This window comes from Callithrix jacchus, chromosome 18 (genome assembly GCF_049354715.1).
Source record: "Callithrix jacchus isolate 240 chromosome 18, calJac240_pri, whole genome shotgun sequence".
NCBI classification, from domain to species: Eukaryota; Metazoa; Chordata; class Mammalia; order Primates; family Cebidae; genus Callithrix; species Callithrix jacchus.
Window position 1 is genome coordinate 32616730 of NC_133519.1, and position 18587 is coordinate 32635316.

At 40.0% G+C, this 18587-nt stretch overlaps 1 protein-coding gene across 44 annotated transcripts in view; it reads left to right on the top strand.

The window, feature by feature from the left end:
• The window catches only part of SCYL3 (SCY1 like pseudokinase 3), an 86032-nt gene that overhangs the window by 19583 nt on the left and 47862 nt on the right, over positions 1-18587 (top strand). For 22 of the 44 annotated variants that reach the window (XR_008477649.2, XR_008477652.2, XR_013529552.1 and 19 more), the window contains exons 4-11: positions 1729-1842; positions 4054-4110; positions 7416-7518; positions 8734-8845; positions 11055-11132; positions 13035-13174; positions 14470-14654; positions 17460-17631. Coding sequence is in view for 38 of the 44 variants with exons in the window: in XM_035279919.3 (XP_035135810.1) it covers positions 1729-1842; positions 4054-4110; positions 7416-7518; positions 8734-8845; positions 11055-11132; positions 13035-13174; positions 14470-14654; positions 17460-17631 (961 nt within the window). In the remaining 6 variants the exon portion in view is untranslated. Of the gene's footprint in view, positions 1-1194; positions 1265-1728; positions 1843-4053; positions 4111-7415; positions 7519-8733; positions 8846-11054; positions 11133-13034; positions 13175-14469; positions 14655-17459; positions 17632-18587 lie in introns of all 44 variants that reach the window. The other 22 variants (XM_078356323.1, XM_078356316.1, XM_078356327.1 and 19 more) reach the window with 3 other exon arrangements.

The window sequence follows — 18587 nt, forward strand, 5'->3', positions numbered from 1 at the left end:
GTGTAACCAGTGTGCTCGGCTCTCTGGTGATGTTTCCTATAACTATAATGTGGTGGTTCCCAGGTTTACTTCTGGTCTGTTTCTTAACAGTATTACTGAGCTACTATTTCTTAATGATATTTACATTCTGAAGCATTTAAGTCTTTGGCAGTCCGCCAAGATTAAAAAATACCAGTCACAGATTAGAGACACTTGGACTTGACTCATCTTCATGTATGTTTTTGAATTTTTTCTATTAGACAGATTCTCCAAATAATCATGTTGGATTTATAGTCTCTTAAAAGTATGTTTACAAGTTCCCATGATAACGAGAATTATTAATGCTTCCATGGGGAGAAATACCTTCTTTATTGACAAAAGTGCATACACATGGTTAAAAAGTTAGTATAGTATGTGGGTGCACATAGGAACAAGTAAGTCCCTCTCCCATCCTGGAATCCAGTGCCCTAATTCCTCTCTTCAAAGGCAATGCTGGTGACTCGTGTATTATTCTAGAGGTGTTCTTTGTGCATATAAAACAAATATCTAGTGTGTATACTTCTCTTTTCTCAAATGGATATATACTATACATACTATTCTAAACCTTCCTTTAAAATATATATATATCTTTTGGAGTATTCTCTATAAAAAATATGTACATATTTGATGTATTTGGTAGAATATTTAAAGTGCTCTTTCGGCCAGGCACAGTAGCTCACACCTGTAATCCCAGCACTTTGGGAGGCCGAGGCAGGAGGATTGCCTGAGCTCAGGAGTTTGAGACCAGGCTGGGCAACATGGCAAGACTCCATCTCTACAAAAACATTTTAAAAAATGAGCCAGGCATGGTGGCACATGCCTGTAGTCCCCCTGCTCAGGAGGCTGAGGTGGGAGGATTGCTTGAGTCCAGGAGGTTGAGGCTGCAGTCAACTGTGATCACGCCACTGCATTCCAGCCTGAGCAACAGAGAACCTGTAATACATACATACATACATACATACATACATACATACATAATAACTTTAACTTAACATACTCTTTGTCTACTGAAATGAGTTTTGGTTTGGGGAAAAAAACTTAAATACCTGAGTCCTATTCTTATTTTCTCCCTTCCTCTTATTTGACTGTACTATTTTTATAGTTTTAAAATTGGCTCTTTTGTGGTCTGTGGGATATTTCTGGTGGTCCTTATCATTCCATTTTCCTCTTCTTCAGGCAGAATTTTTTTAAATGCCTACTGACAAGATTACAGGTGAAGTGGATCTGGGTTCGTGATAGAATGTAGGTGAGAAAGAATCTAGAGAAGAAAATTAATAAAATAACCTATGTGAGCAAAGATATATTTTATCTTTAAAGGCATTGGAAGCAAATAATATAGGCCATAAAGACTTGTAAATTTATGTTAAAGAACATGTGTATTTCTTGACTGTCATAGAAATGGGAGATGACTGTGTGCACTGGCTTTAATGTGTTTATTAACCTGCCACACCAGGCAGCGGGAGATAACAGAAGCCCTTCCATTCCATTTTTCCTTTTATCTAACTTCATTCAATTTGTTGTTTCTTAAAGTCATAGTTCCATTTATTATGCCACACATGGGAAGGCTTGTCATACTTTTTTTGGTGATTAGTATTTAGTTTTTTAAAATAAAGATTGTGGGAGTTGGAGAAAAACATTTTTAAAAATAAATTACTGTTTCAGATCTTTCAGTGGCACTCTTCCTTTTGTTGTTTTTTTTTTTTTCCCTAGGGGCACCTAACACACAATAATGTCTGTTTATCATCTGTGTTTGTGAGTGAAGATGGGCACTGGAAGTTAGGAGGAATGGAAACTGTTTGTAAAGTTTCTCAGGCCACGCCAGAGGTAAGCCAGGGGCAGCCCCTCTTCCTTATGTGGTTTTTAATAGTGTCGTCGTGGTATGTGGTTCTTGCCTAGGCACTTTCCATCAGTGTTAGCTTGGTCTTAGATTTGGAGACTTGACTTTTTTGTCAGTGCCCTCGTTTATAGACTTGCAGCATTTTGTTCCTCAGAGGCAGTAGGGGCCATGTATCCTTTCTCCTTATTTTATAGATGGGGAACCTGAGACTGAGAGAGAGGTAAGATGTTTTGTTCAGATATTTTAGTTAAATGCCCCTCCTCTCTGCCCCATAGTACCCTGTACTTACTTTGATCCTACCGCTTGATAGTGAAATTACCTTTATGGAACTGTCTTGCATTCTAGTGGTTGGGCTTCTGAAGGGTGTGAGTCTCTTATCTTTATACCTGTACCTAGAATGGTGCCTGGCATATGCTAGGTATTCGGAAGATGTTCACTGAACAATTGTCCGAGTTGCCCAAATTCATACATGGTATCTTAGTAGCTGGATTTGGGACCTGTGCATCGTAACTGCTAGTGGGCTGTGTTGCTGATTTGGTACTCCTTACGCTTTTGTCTGAGAGTTCTGCATGTTTCCCTCCCAGGTTTTTGAACCTTTCTGTTTTCTCTTTTGTTCTGAACACACAAAATGGTGTGTTCTTTTCACCATTTTGTATGTTGCCGCTGCACTCACTCTTTCTTAAAGAAAAAATATTTTTTAAAGTTTCCATCTTAATATCCCTATGGAAATAGTGCCTCACTGTCGACTTACTGGTTCAGTCTGATTTCCCCTATTCTCTTTTGTGCGGCCTCCACAGTTAACCTGGGCCTTGTCTAACGTGCACCTTCATGGGTTCTTGCTCAGTTCAAACACTGCTCTACCAAAAGACGTCTCTCCATTTATTCTGCCCACGTTGATCACTTTCTTCCCTGAATTTGCCTTTTGTCTACTTTGTATAATGGCATGTAATCCTTTCTGCACTACTTATTCCAAATTCTTTGCCATAGCATATAAGGCCCTTCACAATCTTTCTCCAGCCTACCTCCAGCCTCCCTTCAGCCTCATTTACCATTTAGGCTTTTTCGGGGTAGGGGGGAATGGGATTTCCCTCTGTTACCAGGCTGGAGTGCAGTGGTGTGATCTTGGCTCACTGCAACCTCTGCCTCCCAGGCTCAAGCAATCTTCCGACCTCAGGCTTCCGAGTAGCTGGGACCACAGGCACACACCACTACACCTGGTTAATTTTTTGTATTTTTGGTAGAGATGGGGTTTTGCCATGTGGCCCAGGCTGGTCTCAAATTCCTGACCTCAAATGATCTGCCCACTTGAGCCTCCCAAAGTGCTGGGATTATAGATGTGAGGCACTGCTCCTGGCCTCACTCAAGAGTTCTTCAGCTACAGTCTGGCTACATCTTGTTCCATGTAGCTCAGCTGTATTCTCACATATGCCCTCTTCCTTCACACTCTTCAGGCCATTCTGTTGCTGGAATGCCTTTCTTCCCCTTAGCTTCTGGAAGAAAATGTAAACTCATCTAAGATATGTCTTCAATCTCCTTTGTGTGATTCCTTCCCCTAGGTATTCCCCTACCCAAGAAAATTAGTCACCCCGGTGCTTCCAGGGCACTTAGTTTACATTCTAGGTTGTGAGCACCTGCTTGGGGCAGAAACTTTATTGCCTTCATTTTGTATTCCTAGTGCCCTAAATGATGTTCAGGACATGTAAGATCTTCAAAAATAATCTTTGAAACTAGCAAATTAACATGCTTATTCTGTGGATGTTGGTTTTTTGTCAACTTTCTAATCTTGTATGGTAGCAAGACTTAGGATTCATTTGATTTAGTGAGATTAATGACAGATTTGTTCTGGGCTAGAAAAGCCTTCTTATTGTTAATATCTAAGCAGGAAGAGAAAGAAGTGTTCTAATTTCCATATAAGGAAGTCAGATGCACAGATGCCTCTGAACAGCAGAGCGTGTCTGTCACACCAAATGAAGGGGAGAGGAAAAGGAACTACCATTTATTACTGTGCCTTGTGCTGTGCCAGGTACTGTATTTGCACTTTTAAAATTAGGAGCATTTTACATTGTGTATCTAGTATGTGGCATTGATATGAAAGTTTAATTGCTGCTGTTTGCATTGCTCATAGCTTATATAATCTGATGTAAGAGATTAGTTCACCCAACATATGTATGAATCATTTTCTTTATTTCTCTGTCTAGTTTCTGAGGAGTATTCAGTCAGTAAGAGACCCAGCATCTATCCCTCCTGAAGAGATGGTAAGATGATATACTTCACATGTAATGAAGATGCCGCCTGTGTAACTGAATATGAAGTTTTTAAAAACTTTCCTCTGCTTATTCCTTCCTTTACTGAGTTATAGATGGCCTCATAATTCCTCTGGCCTTAAAACCTTCTAAGATTAATCTTACCACCACAGCCAGGGAGCCAGCTTAAATTTTTTTGGTCACATAGACACCTATGATGTTGTTTAGAGGTAGAGATACCTCAGTGTGAACAGAGTGTTATACCCATTTCATGATAAGTAGTTGTGTTAGTCTGTTTTCATGCTGCTGATGAAGAAATATCCAAGACTGAGCAATTTACAAAAGAAAGAGGTTTATTGGACTTACAGTTCCGTGTGGCTGGGGAGGCCTCACAATCATGGTGGAAGGTGAAAGGCACATCTCACATGGTGATAGACAAGAGAAGAGAGCTTGTGCAGAGAAACTCCCTTTTTTAAAACCATCAGATCTTGTGAGACTTATTCACTATTACCAGAACAGAGCAGGAGAGACCAACCTCCATAATTCAGTCACCTCCCACCAGGTTCCTCTCCACAACATGTAGGAATTGTGAGAGTTACAATTCAAGATGAGAGTCACAGCCAAACCATATCATCCCCACCCCCAGCCCCTCCCAAATCTTATGTACTCACATTTCGAAACCAATCATATCTTCCCAACAGTCCCCCAAAGTTTTCATTCATTTCAACATTAACTCAAAAGTCCACAGTCCAGTGTCTCATCTGAGACAAGGCAAGTCCCTTCCACCTCTGCATTTGTAAAATAAAAAGCAAGTTAGGTACTTCCTAGATACAGTGGCAGTACAGGCATTGGGTAAATACAGCTATTCCAAATGGGAGACATTGGCCATAAAAAGGGCTACAGGCCCCATGCAAGTCTGAAATCCAGTGGGGCTCCAATCTTAAAGCTCCAAAATGATCTCCTTTGACTCCATGTCTTGAATCCTGATCATGCTGATGTAAGAGGTGGGTTCCCATGGTCTTGGGCAGCCCTGCCCCTGTGGCTCTGCAGGGTACAGTCTCACTCCTGACTGCTTTCACAGGCTGGTGTTGAAGTGTCTGCAGCTTTTTCAGGCACACTGTGCAAGCTGTCAGTGGATCTACCATTCTGGGTTCTGGAGATGATGGCCCTCTTCTCACAGATCCACCAGGCAATGCCCCAGTAGGGACTCTGTGTCAGGGCTCCAGCCTCACATTCTCTTTCACACTGCCCTAGCAGAGGCTGTCCATGGGGACCCTGCCCCTGCAACAGACTTCTTCCTGGGCATCCAGGCATTTCCATACATCTTCTGAACTGTAGGTGGAGGTACCCAAACCCCAATTCTTGACTTCCGTGCACTTGCAGGCTCAGTACCACATGGAAGCTGCCAAGGGTTGGGGCTTGTACCCACTGAAGCCACATCCTGAGCTCTACATTGGCCCCTTTCAGCCATAGCTGGAGCAGCTGAGATGCAGGGTACCAAGTTCCTAGACTGCACACAACACAGGGACTCTGGGCCTGTCCCTGGCCCATGAAATCACTTTTTCCTCTTAGGCCTCTGGGCCTGTGATGGGAGGGGCTGCTGTGAAGACCTCTGACATGCCCTGGAGACATTTTCCCCATTGTCTTGGGGATTAACCTTTGGCTCCTCATTACTTATGCAAACTTCTGCAGCCAGTTTGAATTTCATCTGAGATTTTCTTTTCTACTGCATTGTCAGGCTGCAAACTTCCCAAATTTTTATGCTGTTTTCCTTTGAAAATGGAATGCTTTTAATAGCACCCAAGTCACCTCTTGAATGCTTTGCTGCTTAGAAGTTTCTTCCACCAGATACCCTAAATCATTTCTCTCAAGTTCAAAGTCCCACAGGTCTCCAGGGCAGGAGCAAAATGGCACCAGTCTCTGCTAAAACATAACAAGAGTCACCTTTGCTCCACTTTACAAGTTCCTTGTCTCCATCTGAGACCACTTCAGTTTGGACTTTATTGTTCATGTCACTCGCAACATTTTTGTCAAAGTCATTCAACAAGTCTCTAGAAAGTTCCAAACTTTCCCACATTTTTCTATCTTCTTCTGAACCCTCCAAACTGTCCCAGCCTCTGCCTTTACCCAGTTCCAAAGTTGCTTCCACATTTTCAGGTATCTTTTCAGCAATGTCCTACTCTACTGGTACCAATTTAATTGTATTAGCCTGTTTTCATGCTGCTGATAAAGACACACCCAAGACTGGGCAATTTACAAAAGAAAGAGGTTTATTAGACTTACAGTTTCACAATCATGGCAGAAGGCAAAAGGCATTCTCACATAGCAGCAGACAGGAGAAGCGAGCCTATGCAGGGAAACTCCCCTTTTTAAAACCATCAGATCTTGTGAGGCTCATTCACTGTCATAGTTCAATCACCTCCCACTGGTTCTTCCCAGGACATGTGGGAATTTTGGGAGTTAGAATTTAAGATGAGACTTGGGTGGGGACATAGCCATACCATATCAGTAGTTGTACTTTGCAGGAATCCATAATAATTGTGGAAGCAGCAACCCTTGTCCTTTCTGGTATCTCTAGTTGCCCATTAGTTAGGATTTCAAGATGCACAGAAGAATCATTATTAACATCAGAGTGCTGGCAAAGAAAGATTCAGTTTACCAATAAATTCAAAAGCAGATGCTCCCTCTATGAATGTGTTCTTACAGCCACTATACATAAACATTAATCCCCAAAGATATATTTAGTGTGCTTTACAGGAAATATGAACCCCACTATAAACTTAAGTATATTAAAGACCTAAGATTTGAAATAAATCAGATATATCCAAATCAGTATTATTATGTATATATTCTAGTGTTTTTAAAATTGGTGATTTGTGGATTTTAAGTCAGTTTAGGGGGTTCTGACCAACATTTTAAAAACATAGAATAAAAGGAAATGTCATTGGGCATCTTAGATAGTAAGGCTAAGCATTGTTTTATGAAACTTATTTTTCCATTATGTGTGCATTTACTCATGTGTGTTTACTGGTTCATGATCTAAGACACATTTTTTACCATGGGTTGCAGTGAAAATGCAGTGGCTTTTCAAAAGCCACTGACATGTGCCATCCTCTGACCTTTTTAAAAATTTTTGCCCATTTTAATGTTTTAAAATGTTTGACAAATTCTATTCACTTAAGAATCTGTAAATTCATGTGTGATATTCTGAAGTTAGATTTGAATATAATGCAAACATGGGAGAAGGTGCTTCAGAAAAAACTAGAAATAGCTTATAAGGCAGATCCTCTAGTTTTAATCGTCTTTACTAATTTTAGTCTCCAGAATTCACAACTCTCCCAGAGTGTGATGGACATGCCCGGGATGCCTTTTCATTTGGAATATTGGTGGAAAGTTTGCTCACAATCTTAAATGAACAGGGTGAGTTGGAGTTATACTACTGCATCTATAGAATAAGTAGGAAAGTCATCCACGGCCTATTCTGTGTGGAATTCTAAGGACTACAGTCTTTGATCATAGTAAGGGATGTGTTGCTTACCAAGTAACTTTTTAGGGCAGATATTAAAAGCATTAAGGAAAGAAGCTTTGGTTTTCATTAGTTTGCATGGTGAAAAGAATTTTAAGTAGGAAGCACTTTGAACTATGGCTGTCAGTATCATGTGTGATTATCTTATTTATTGGAAATAATACTTAAACGGTCTAAATGTAACTCTGTTCCTTATTGACCCAGCTAGTAAGTACATAACTGTCATTAATGATTTAGATGTAATAATCTGAATGGGGTAAAATTCAAAATTTTTTGTTAAATTGGACTTAACATTTCTTTCTGTCTATTCTTTCAAAGCTCATTTGATTTATTTTCTTATTACTGTAATTTACTCTGCACTTTTTTCTTTCAGTGCCTCTTAAAGCTCAGGCTACTAAAGACATTGTTTTCTCCTCTCTTCTGTGTTCTCTAACTGCATGCTTGGCAGCCTGCTTCACTCTCCTGTGCCCACTTTGGGACTTTAATTTTCCACTCATTAAGTTTGGCACATGAAGCCTGTGTCACAGTAGGCCCCTTACTGGCCTACATCTCACATGGCTCAAGCTTTGTGCCAGTTCTAATGCAGTTTGTTCTGCCAGGCTTATGGGGTGTTCTGATGTTATAAGTACCATTCAGCTGTCAGCTCTAAATTGTCCCATCCTAAATATTTGAGAATTAAACCCTAAGGCCCAAAGGCATCCATTGTGTATAATGAACTATTCCATGTATCTAGGATGGTAGCAATTATTTACTATCCTTGGAAGAATTGTGAATTTAATCATTCATATAACTGTTCTGTGGATGAGAAACCCCTGTTGAGAAAGGCCCTACCACTGTTAACCCTTCTTCTTTGGGCCTGAGCTGGGTTAAACAGATAATCAGGAAATGAGGGTATAAAAGGGAATGGGTGGGGCTTGCTGGGGGTGGCACAACTTTTTACACCTGCCAAGGAGTTTGGCCTAAGGCGAGCAGGAAGCTATTTAGCAACAGCCAGGGCTTTGTTTGTTTGGGCTTTTACAGGTTGGTTTTTGCTCTCGGCAGTCTCCAGCTATAGAGGTCCTGAAAAGAGGGAGAAGGCATTGGAAACTAACTGTAGCTCTGGATTTCAGTTTCAGCGGATGTTCTCTCCAGCTTTCAACAGACCTTGCACTCAACTTTGCTGAATCCCATTCCAAAATGTCGGCCAGCGCTCTGCACCTTACTATCTCATGACTTCTTCAGGTGAGGGCATCTGGTGTGGTGACGCTGGCTGTTTCCCACCGCTGCTTGCTCTCATATCTTGGATAAATGCCAGTGGGGAGATTTTGGAGGACCAAATAATGCAGTTTCTGTTGTTAATTATTAGGAGAGATTGAATCATGTCCACAGGAGAAAATAGGGGAAGAAATTGGGTTGTCAGTTTCCTGTTACAGATAGGAAATTTTGGCAATCCTTGATTGTCTTCAAGGCTTGGATGTAGAAATTGTAGCAAGATTTATTAAGGGTTCTAATAGTGAAGAAGCTGTTAGACACACTGGTTCACAGTTGTAAGTTAATCGGAAAAGTTATTAAACTTTTAGCCTTTCCTTTCTGCTGCCATTATATTATTGATATGAGTTTATTCATCATTTTTTCTCATGGGGATGGGAAATTAGTTCATTTTCTTTGTCTAGTACTATGTGATGGAAGAGCAAAGAAGTCAGTTTAGAGGGAAGGACAGAATATAACTTAATACTTTATTAGATTCAGAGATGTTTTTGAACTCCTCTTTAAAGTTAGTTTTAATTATGTGTCCTTCATTTTTTTATTTCCATGACTGCAGAACTTCTGCACAGGTTAGTTCCATATTCATGACTTTTATTAGCAAAGCCAACCTTATGTTAGTTTTAAAACTACCCTTATGTGTTTGCGTTTAGAGCCTGGGAAAAACCAGAGCAAAGGGAAGGCTAATATTCCCAAGTGGGGAAAATTAACTCTAGTATAGAACTAGGGGCAGGTGGGGGAAGGGTAATATTATTAAATAAGTAGCATTTGTAGTTACTGGGATTATATTGTCATTTATACTTCAAAGAAACTATTCAAAACTTGTCTTTTTTTAAGAATTAAAAAAAAAATTTTTTTTCTTTTTTTTTGAGATGGAATTTTGCTCTTGTTGCCCAGGCTGGAGTGTAATGGTGCAATCTCGGCTCACTACAACCTCCGCCTCCCAGGTTCAAGCAATTCTCCTGCCTCAGCTTCCCGAGTAGTTGGGATTACAGGCATGTGACACCATGCCTGGCTAATTTTTTGTATTTTTAGTAGAGATCAGTTTTCTTCATGTTGGTCTGGCTGATCTTGAACTCCTGATCTCAGGTGATACACCCTCTTTGGCACAGCCTTTGGCCACCGCACCCAGCCAAAAATTTGTGTTTTTAATTGACAAGTAAAAATTTTATATATTTACTATTATGAGAGTCTTTCCAAGGTATTTCTATGCCCTTTTGGATGATTCTTAGAAATATTTTATTTCCCTTGATGAAAGTCTCTACCAAGAACAATCCTTTATGATAACTAGATTCTCTGATCACTATATGTAAAATGAGTTATTTATTAAGAATTGTATTGTAAATTGAGAGGGGAGAAGAAAGCTAAAAACACACAGACCCCACCTGCCAAAATCCCACTGTTAATGTGAGGAGAAAACCCAGCAGAGACAACAGAAGAAGCCGAGATAGCATCCGTTACAGAAGCAGCTGAACCAGTTTGATTGATTAGATTTCAGTTAAGACGTCTTTGCTGCTGAACCAAGGGGAAGTGGAAGATAAGTATAAACATAAGATGTGGAGACCTAGGTGGTATCTCTGCTTATTTGGCCTCTGAATAGGAGCATCTGGGGTCAACAGTCTCATATACGGTAGGGTGTGAGCTGAGCAGTGCACAGCCTTTGGAATTCTCTGGCAGCCCTGTAGGAAGCTGACTGCTCCACTCACACTCATCCCTGCCTGGCTGAAAGAATGAGCAAGTAACTTACAGCAGGAGAAATGAGACGATCCACTTTCCACAACCTCTTTAATAGTTTTAATTTCATCAAAGGAGACTTGAGAGTCACTCGTATTTTGTAATGGTAATGGCATTTCTCCCAGGATATTTCATTTAACAACATCCTATTACAACCAACAGTTTGGAGGATTTTTTCTGACTTTTTAAACCATAAAGCATGTTAGCATGTGTGTGTTTAAGCTTGTATCCTCTTCACAGATCTCTTTGATGTTAAAATACTAGATTACTCTGTAGAGGCTTGTTCCTTAGTATTTGTCTCATAAGCTACTTAGTTGTAATAGAATCTTTTAAATGGCAAAGGAGAATGTTTCTTTGTTGAAAATTATATTGATGTAGTCTGTGGTTATGGCCTCAACATTTAACATGCCTTCTCTAACCTGTTCTGCTGAATTCCTTCTCTTTTGGCATTTAGAAATGATTTTCTGGAAGTTGTGAATTTCTTGAAAAGTTTAACATTGAAGAGTGAAGAGGAAAAAACGGAATTCTTTAAGTAAGTACAGAAAGTTAAGAACTTAAATTCAATAACTTGGATTAAGTCTATGTAATCACTTTAGGTATTCTAGAGAAGATGAGTCAGACATTTCACATTTGCTGAACATTTCCTGTGTGTCAGGCTTTCTCCTAGGCCCTGCCATAGATATTTCTGGTGAAGAAAACAGGTACCCAGATTGATAATCCTTAAATGGGGGTGGGGGTACAGTAGTGGAGCTTTTGGAAGGAGTCCTGAAAACAGAGCAGGAAGAGGTCCTTAAAGAAAAGATGTTCTAGGCAGAGGGGCAACATGAACAAATGCACAAAGAAAAGACCTAGTATGACTTGTGCAGGAACTGGCAAGAAGTTGAGTTCTGCTGGAGGATAAATTTCCAAACAAGGACAGGCAGAAGGTAGCCCTTGCATGTGGAAGTGAGGAGTGCTGACATTATTTGTAAACAGGGGACTTCAGGCATTGAAGCCATCAAAGAGGTGGAAGCCAGGCTGGGAAACAGATTAATGTCCTTTTAGGTGGATCACTTTGTTCTCTACTGAGTGGGGAGGCTTAACTCATAAGACTTGGATTAGTTAGTAGACTGTGGTAGTCTAAGGCAGTAGATGTGAAGCCACACATAAAGGCATTAATGGCTCCAATGAAGAAGACAGTAAGATAAAGATTTAAAAGATAAAGCTGAGAAGCCTTAGTGATTATCACCAAATGAAATAGAGAATACTGGAGGAGAGGACCTAATATGCAAGGAAAATTATGACTTCAGTGTTGGATGTGTTGGTTCACTGAAGAAGCAAATGCAGTCAAGGAAGGATTTTTTAAGGGTGGAAGAGACCCGAGCATATTAATAGACGAAGGAATGGGGCTAGCAGAAGAATGGAGGGAGCAGTTGAAGCTGTAGTCAAGTTGGGGGAACTGTTGGTGCATTGTCCTGGAAGAAAGGATTGCTGGGGGCAGTGGTAGGGTAGGGGTAGCCTTAAGTAAGAGGAGGCCCTGGGATCCTTGATAACTAGAAGGGAGGTGGGAATGACTATAGATGTAAACCTGTTTTGCTGATAGCAGTGTAGGGGTTTGAAGGTGATAATGCATTCACTTGTTTCCTAATAAAGTAGGAGGCAAGGATATCTGCTAAGGGTGATTGTATAATGGAGTAATATTACCATGAATATCTAATATCTGTATTTCTTAACAAAGTGCTTTTATATATGTTGTTTTAATTTATGAGGTTAGTGACAAAAGCCTGTATTTTGTTAGTATGGAAACTTTCTATATCGTTTAAATTTGAGAAAGCATCTTATATTATTTAGAAAGCCTGTCTTATTGGGGTAAAAGGAGGGCACTTTTGCTATTAGTAAGGGGATAATTTGTTGGAATCATTTCCTGGTGTGGATTGGAGGTGTGCTGACTAGCTGGCTTTGTCTCACACTTTCTACATTTTTTTTTTTTTGAGAGGGAAGCTCACTTTGTCACCCAGGCTAGAATGCAGTGACATGATCTCAGCTCACTGCACCCTCTGCTTACCAGGTTCAAGTGATTGAACCTCAGCCTCCCATGCCTCAGCCCCCTGAGTAGCTGGGATTACAGGTGTCTGCTACCATACCTGGCTAATTTTTGTACTTTTAGTAGAGATAGGGTTTCGCCATGTTGGCCAGGCTGGTCTCAAACTCCTGACCTTAAGTGATCCACTTGCCTCAGCCGCGCAGAGTGCTGGTATTACAGGCGTGAGCCACTGCACCCTGCCATGCTTTTTCCTTAAGTACTTGGGGACCAATCTGTTCATCTTCCCTGTCTCCATTTCAAAATGTATTACCTTGAGAGAAGTGAGAGAGAGGCTGTGTGGGGGCTAAACTGTAAAAGTAAGCTGATACAGTGTCATGACCAGTTTCCTGGGCTTTCCTTTTTTGTCCTCAGATTTCTGCTGGACAGAGTCAGCTGCTTGTCAGAGGAATTGATAGCTTCAAGGTTGGTGCCTCTTCTGCTTAATCAGTTGGTGTTTGCAGAGCCAGTGGCTGTTAAGAGTTTTCTTCCTCATCTGCTTGGCCCCAAAAAAGGTGAATTCTTTTTCAAAGTATTATTGCTAATTAAGGAGTTTGGTGATTATTCGTCCATATTTAAGCAGGATGAGATTACTTTGTGGTGTAGTTAATGTTGGTTCTAAAAATGGAGAACAATTATTGGCCCCTGATGTGATAACTGTAATTCATACCTGGGTACCAGAGTCCACAGGATAAATATGAAGCATCTTCCTAGAGAGTCCAGTTTACTATAGTAAGTTATTACATCTTACTAGAATCTGAAATATACGTATGAAGTTTTAAAGTAAGCCATACATCTTCAAAGAACTTGTACATTTACCATAAATCGTTTAGGCCTGTGCCCCCTAACTTACGAAAAGCAACGCATTTATTTTCTGTTTTCAGTGAAAAGCACTGAGATCATTTTACTTCTTGGGGCTTCAGGTTTGTTTCTGAATGTGAAATAAGGTTATTGCTTTGGAATTTTACAATTTTATAGGATTATAGATGATAACACAACAGATTAGAGAGTATAGTATCAATATAACACTAGAATTTTAAGTTACACAGAATCCTGCTTTCAGAATTTCTTTTCTAAAAGGGATCTCATCCAAGAAAGCATTGTGACAGTTTAGAATTTCCTCATATTTCTATTTTGATATCATTCCCTTTTGCCATGAGTTTTTCTTTATAGCCTTTTTATCCTATTCCTCAGTAGGCCTTAAACAGGGGTGTGCCTCTGAATCACCTGTGCTGCTTTTTAAAAATTTGTCTGTTTGCCTGATCCACTGGTTCTAGAACAGAGCCAGGACATAGGTATACATATATTTTTAAAGTTCTCAAATAATTCTTATGCATACCTGCCTGATAACCACTACCGTAAATACTGGAAAGAGGACTATCCAGCATCAAAATCCCACTGTAGCATTTAACACCTGGATTTGCAGGTAAAACTATAACAACAGTATCAATATGTCACAAATCTAGTGTATGAAAATCCTCACTGATTAAACATAAATTTATAAAAAGTTACCAACTCAGAATGCTATTAAAATACAAGCTTTGTTGTACACTAAGTGTGATCTCTAGTATTTCAAAAACTCTTCAAGATAGAGTATACTTAACATAATTAAGCCTTAAGTAATTTTGGGTCAAGAAAATAACTTTCCTTTGGTTTGGAGCATTCGAATTTAGAAGAGTACTTAGAATATGTGTAGTTTTGGGCTCAGTGTATGAATTATGCTTAATACTCTTCTCACTGAAATGAAAACTTGTTTTTTCATCTGTAATGAAAATTTGTTTTCATCTGTAACCTTTGATTTTTCGGGTAGATCACGCGCAGGGAGAAACTCCTTGCTTGCTCTCACCAGCCCTGTTCCAGTCACGGGTAATCCCTGTGCTTCTCCAGTTGTTCGAAGTTCATGAAGAGCATGTGCGGATGGTGCTGCTGTCTCACATCGAGGCCTATGTGGAGCACTTCACTCAGGAGCAGCTGAAGAAAGTCATCTTGCCACAGGTCAGAGGCCAGGTTTGTGGTGGGGTAGACATAGAACCTGAAGAAAGAGTGCTGAAAGGAAGGAGGAGGTTTGGAGGTATTCAGATGATCGCTTAGAAAGCCTTGAGGCAGCAGTTCAGTGTAAAAGCCTATGGAATACAAAGGGCTGAAATCGATTAAACCGTCATATTTGGTCTTAACCTGGGAGAAACTGTAATTGTTTGCTAGTTTTGAGGGGGGGCAAGAATAAATAAGAATGTATGGAGCACTTCGTGAGCATAAAATGTAATCCATAATTAAATTATTATAAAACAATTAGAACAGAGAGGAACATGAGATGATTAGTATCAGTGGCTTTCAGCCTGTTGTTATCAGCCACTAGGGAACCTTGTTTATGATTTGCCTACCAAAGGGTTTCAAGTTTGTATTAGTTTCTTAAGTGCCATAACAAATTATCACAAACTGCATAGCCTAAAGCAGGAGAAATTTATTCTCTCTTAGTTCTGGAGACCAGAATTCTAAAACCAGGTTGTCACCAGGACCTGCTTTGTCTGAAAGCTGTAGGATATGAAAGGGACTCCTTACAAGCTTCTCGTAGCTCCCAGCAGTCCCCTTGGTATTTCTTGGCTTGTGGCTGTATTATTCCAGTCTCTGCCTTTGTTGTCACATGGCCTTCTTACCTCCTTGTCTGTCTTTACATGGCATTCTTAGAGACACCAGTCATTGAATTTATCGTCTACCTTAACCCAGTATGACCTCATCTAAAGGTCATATTCTGCATGGACTTACTTTTAAAGGGATACTGTTCAACCTAGTTTGAGGTTTAAAAAAAATTGTTTTAAAAGACTCTAATCACATGGTATCTTTCAAATAATTTGTTTTCCTGTGAGATTAACATTTTCCCTGCTTTCAAGGAGCTAATAAGTGGGACATGTTTCAGTCATCTGTTCATAAACTACCCCAAAACTTAGTGCCTTAAACCAACAATCATTAATTCTCATAATTTTTTTGATTGACTGGACTCAGCTGGAGGTTCTGTCCCACATGTCAGCTGAGGCTTCAGTCATCTGGGGCCCGACAAGATCTGACACATCCAGAATGGCTCCTTGGTACCTTGGAAGGGGTGGCTAAGAAGCTGGGCCTTTGTCTCCATGAACTGTCAGGAAGCATAGGGGCTTCTATCCCCCATGTGACATTTCCACATGATTTCTCTAGCAAGGTAGGTGGACTTAAATGGCTGGTCAGGGCTTTAAAAAAAAGGTGGTGGGGAGGGGAGCAGGCGGGGCAAGAAGCCTTCTTAAAATGTAGGTTGGGAACTGACAGTCATTTTTACCTCGTTCTCTCAAGAGTTGCAAAAGTCAGACCAGGTTCACTGCGGGATGGGTTTACTCAAGGGCATGGGTACTGGAAGTGCAATTCACTGGGGGCTGACTTTAAGGTCACTATGTTGTACTGCCTGCAACATAGCACTTCGTATTTACATCTCCAGCAGTAACTGTTACCCTGTGTATAGTTGTGTACCTATCCTCTTCATTTAGAAGAGGAATGAAGCAGTCTAACTCTGAAATGGAGGTGTCATTATGGGTTCCAGAATTGAACTGAGGTCAAAGAAAGAGTAAATGTTGAGCATGTGGAAGACAATGAAAACTCTCATTACTTAGGAAACTATTTCCCCTAAAGAAGAGGGGACCAGTTTGTGTGTGCTAGAAAGTTCACTTTGGTAGCAGTGTGGAAGAGAGGCCACAGAAAGGGAGATAAGCTACGAAGCTGTTAGAATAGTTTAAGAGATGACAAAGGCTGGGGAAAGTGTGACAGTGGTTATAGGAGAGGGACACAGAAGGGGTAGTACTCAGTTTCTCACCAGATGGAAGAGGTGCTGAGGATGACAGATTTTGGCTTGGGTGAATTGCTGTTTTATGATCATATTCAGTGGGTAGAACTCTAATCATATGTAAAAGAAACATGCTTTAGTTTACAAGCTAGAGTACAGTGGCTCTTCATAGGCATGATCCCACTACCAGTCAGCACAGGAGCTGATCCATTTCTGCTCCATTTCTGACCTGGGCTGGTTTACCTCTCTTTAGGCAACCTGGTGGTCCCCAGCTCCTGGGAGGTCACCATATTGATGCTGAACTTAATGCAGACACCCAATCGGCATAGCACACTACAGTGCGTAACTCCTGGACTCAAGTGATCAACCTGCCTTCTGAGTAGGGCTACAGGCATGTGTCACTCTGCCTGGCATACTGTCCTCATTTTCAGCAAACCAACATAAACTGGAAATAAAAATTATAGTTTATATTACTGGACAAGAGATCATGATGGGCTCACTTTGCGGGACAGGTGTTACATGCATCATTTACAAAGAAAATTTTAAGGTCTTACCCTTAAAAAGAGCTGAAAAGAGGAACATGGAAGGGAAGATAACTGTTAGTGCCCTAGATGAGTTCTGAATGTGCTCTGTAAAACACTACCAATACATGAACTGTTTATTACAGTTGTGATGTGAGTACAGATATGAAGACTTAACATTTAAAATCTTTTGAAGCAATGTGACAGTAAATTTGTTTCCAACATTCGGTTTTTAAATTTTGTTTCGATTGTATTTTTAAAAAATATACTAAGTCCATGATGGATTGGGAAGGGAAGATGTTGGTCTTTTACCACAGGTAGTTTGAGAGCCACTGACCTGGAACACATATCTAAGGTAAGTAATGTAGTTTATCTGAATAAGCATAATCTGTTTGCAGCCCAACTGCTTATTTACAAGGGAAGAAAGAGATAGGCATTGCGGTTGTCAACTCTTACTACCTTATTTGCTCCTAGGTTTTGCTGGGTCTACGTGATACTAGCGATTCCATTGTGGCAATTACTCTTCATAGCCTAGCAGTGCTGGTCTCTCTACTTGGACCAGAGGTAGTTGTGGGAGGAGAACGAACCAAGATCTTCAAACGCACTGCCCCGAGTTTTACTAAAAATATTGACCTTTCTCTAGAAGGTAAGAATTATTAAAAGGTCTAGCTTTTTGTGTATGTGTTGTTTTTAGATTTTTAATATCATATAACTAATGTAGGAGGGTCATATTCAAATGATACAAAGAAGTATAAGTTCATTTCCTTTTCTAAACTTCTAGGGTAGTGTAACTGATTTTCAGTGGGAATCCTTTCATACTTCTAAGCTTGCAGAAAGACACCGATGTATGTTTACACATGCATTGCATGTGTAGTCATATACCATGTAAAGATGCTTTGGTCAACAGAGGACCTTATGAGAGACACATCTATACCATGGTGGTCCCGTGACATTATAATGGAGCTGAAAAATTGCTATTGGCAGTTGATGATGTAGCTTTAGTGGAATGCATTAGGCACGTGTTAGTGGTGATGCTGGTGTAAACAAACCTAGTGTGCTGCCAGTCATATAAAAGTATAGTGCATATAATTGTGTACAGTACGTAATACTTGGTAATGATAAACGACTATGTAACTAGTTTGTATATTTACTATACTTTTAATCATTCGTGTACTCCTGTTTACAAAAAAAAAAGTTAGTGAAATAGCCTCAAGGAGGTCCTTCAGGGGGTATTCCAGAAGGCGTTCTTATCAGAGGACATGACAGCTCCCTGCAGACCTTCCAGTAGAATAAGCTGTGGAGGGCAAAGACCAGTGGTATTGATGATCTTGACCCTGTGTCAGCCTAGGTTAATGTGTGTGATTGTGTCATAGCTTTTACAAAAAACTTCCAAAGTAAAAGTAAGTAAATAATTTTAAAAACCGAAAAAGCTCACAGAATAAGAATATAAAGAAAATATTTTGGTACAATTGTACAGTATGTTTTAAGCATAGTGTTATTATAAGTCAGTCAAAAACATTTAAAAGTTTATAAAGTAGAAAAGTTATAGTAAACTAAGGGATTTTTTTTTCATGAACTTAGTGTAGCCTTAGTGTTTATAAA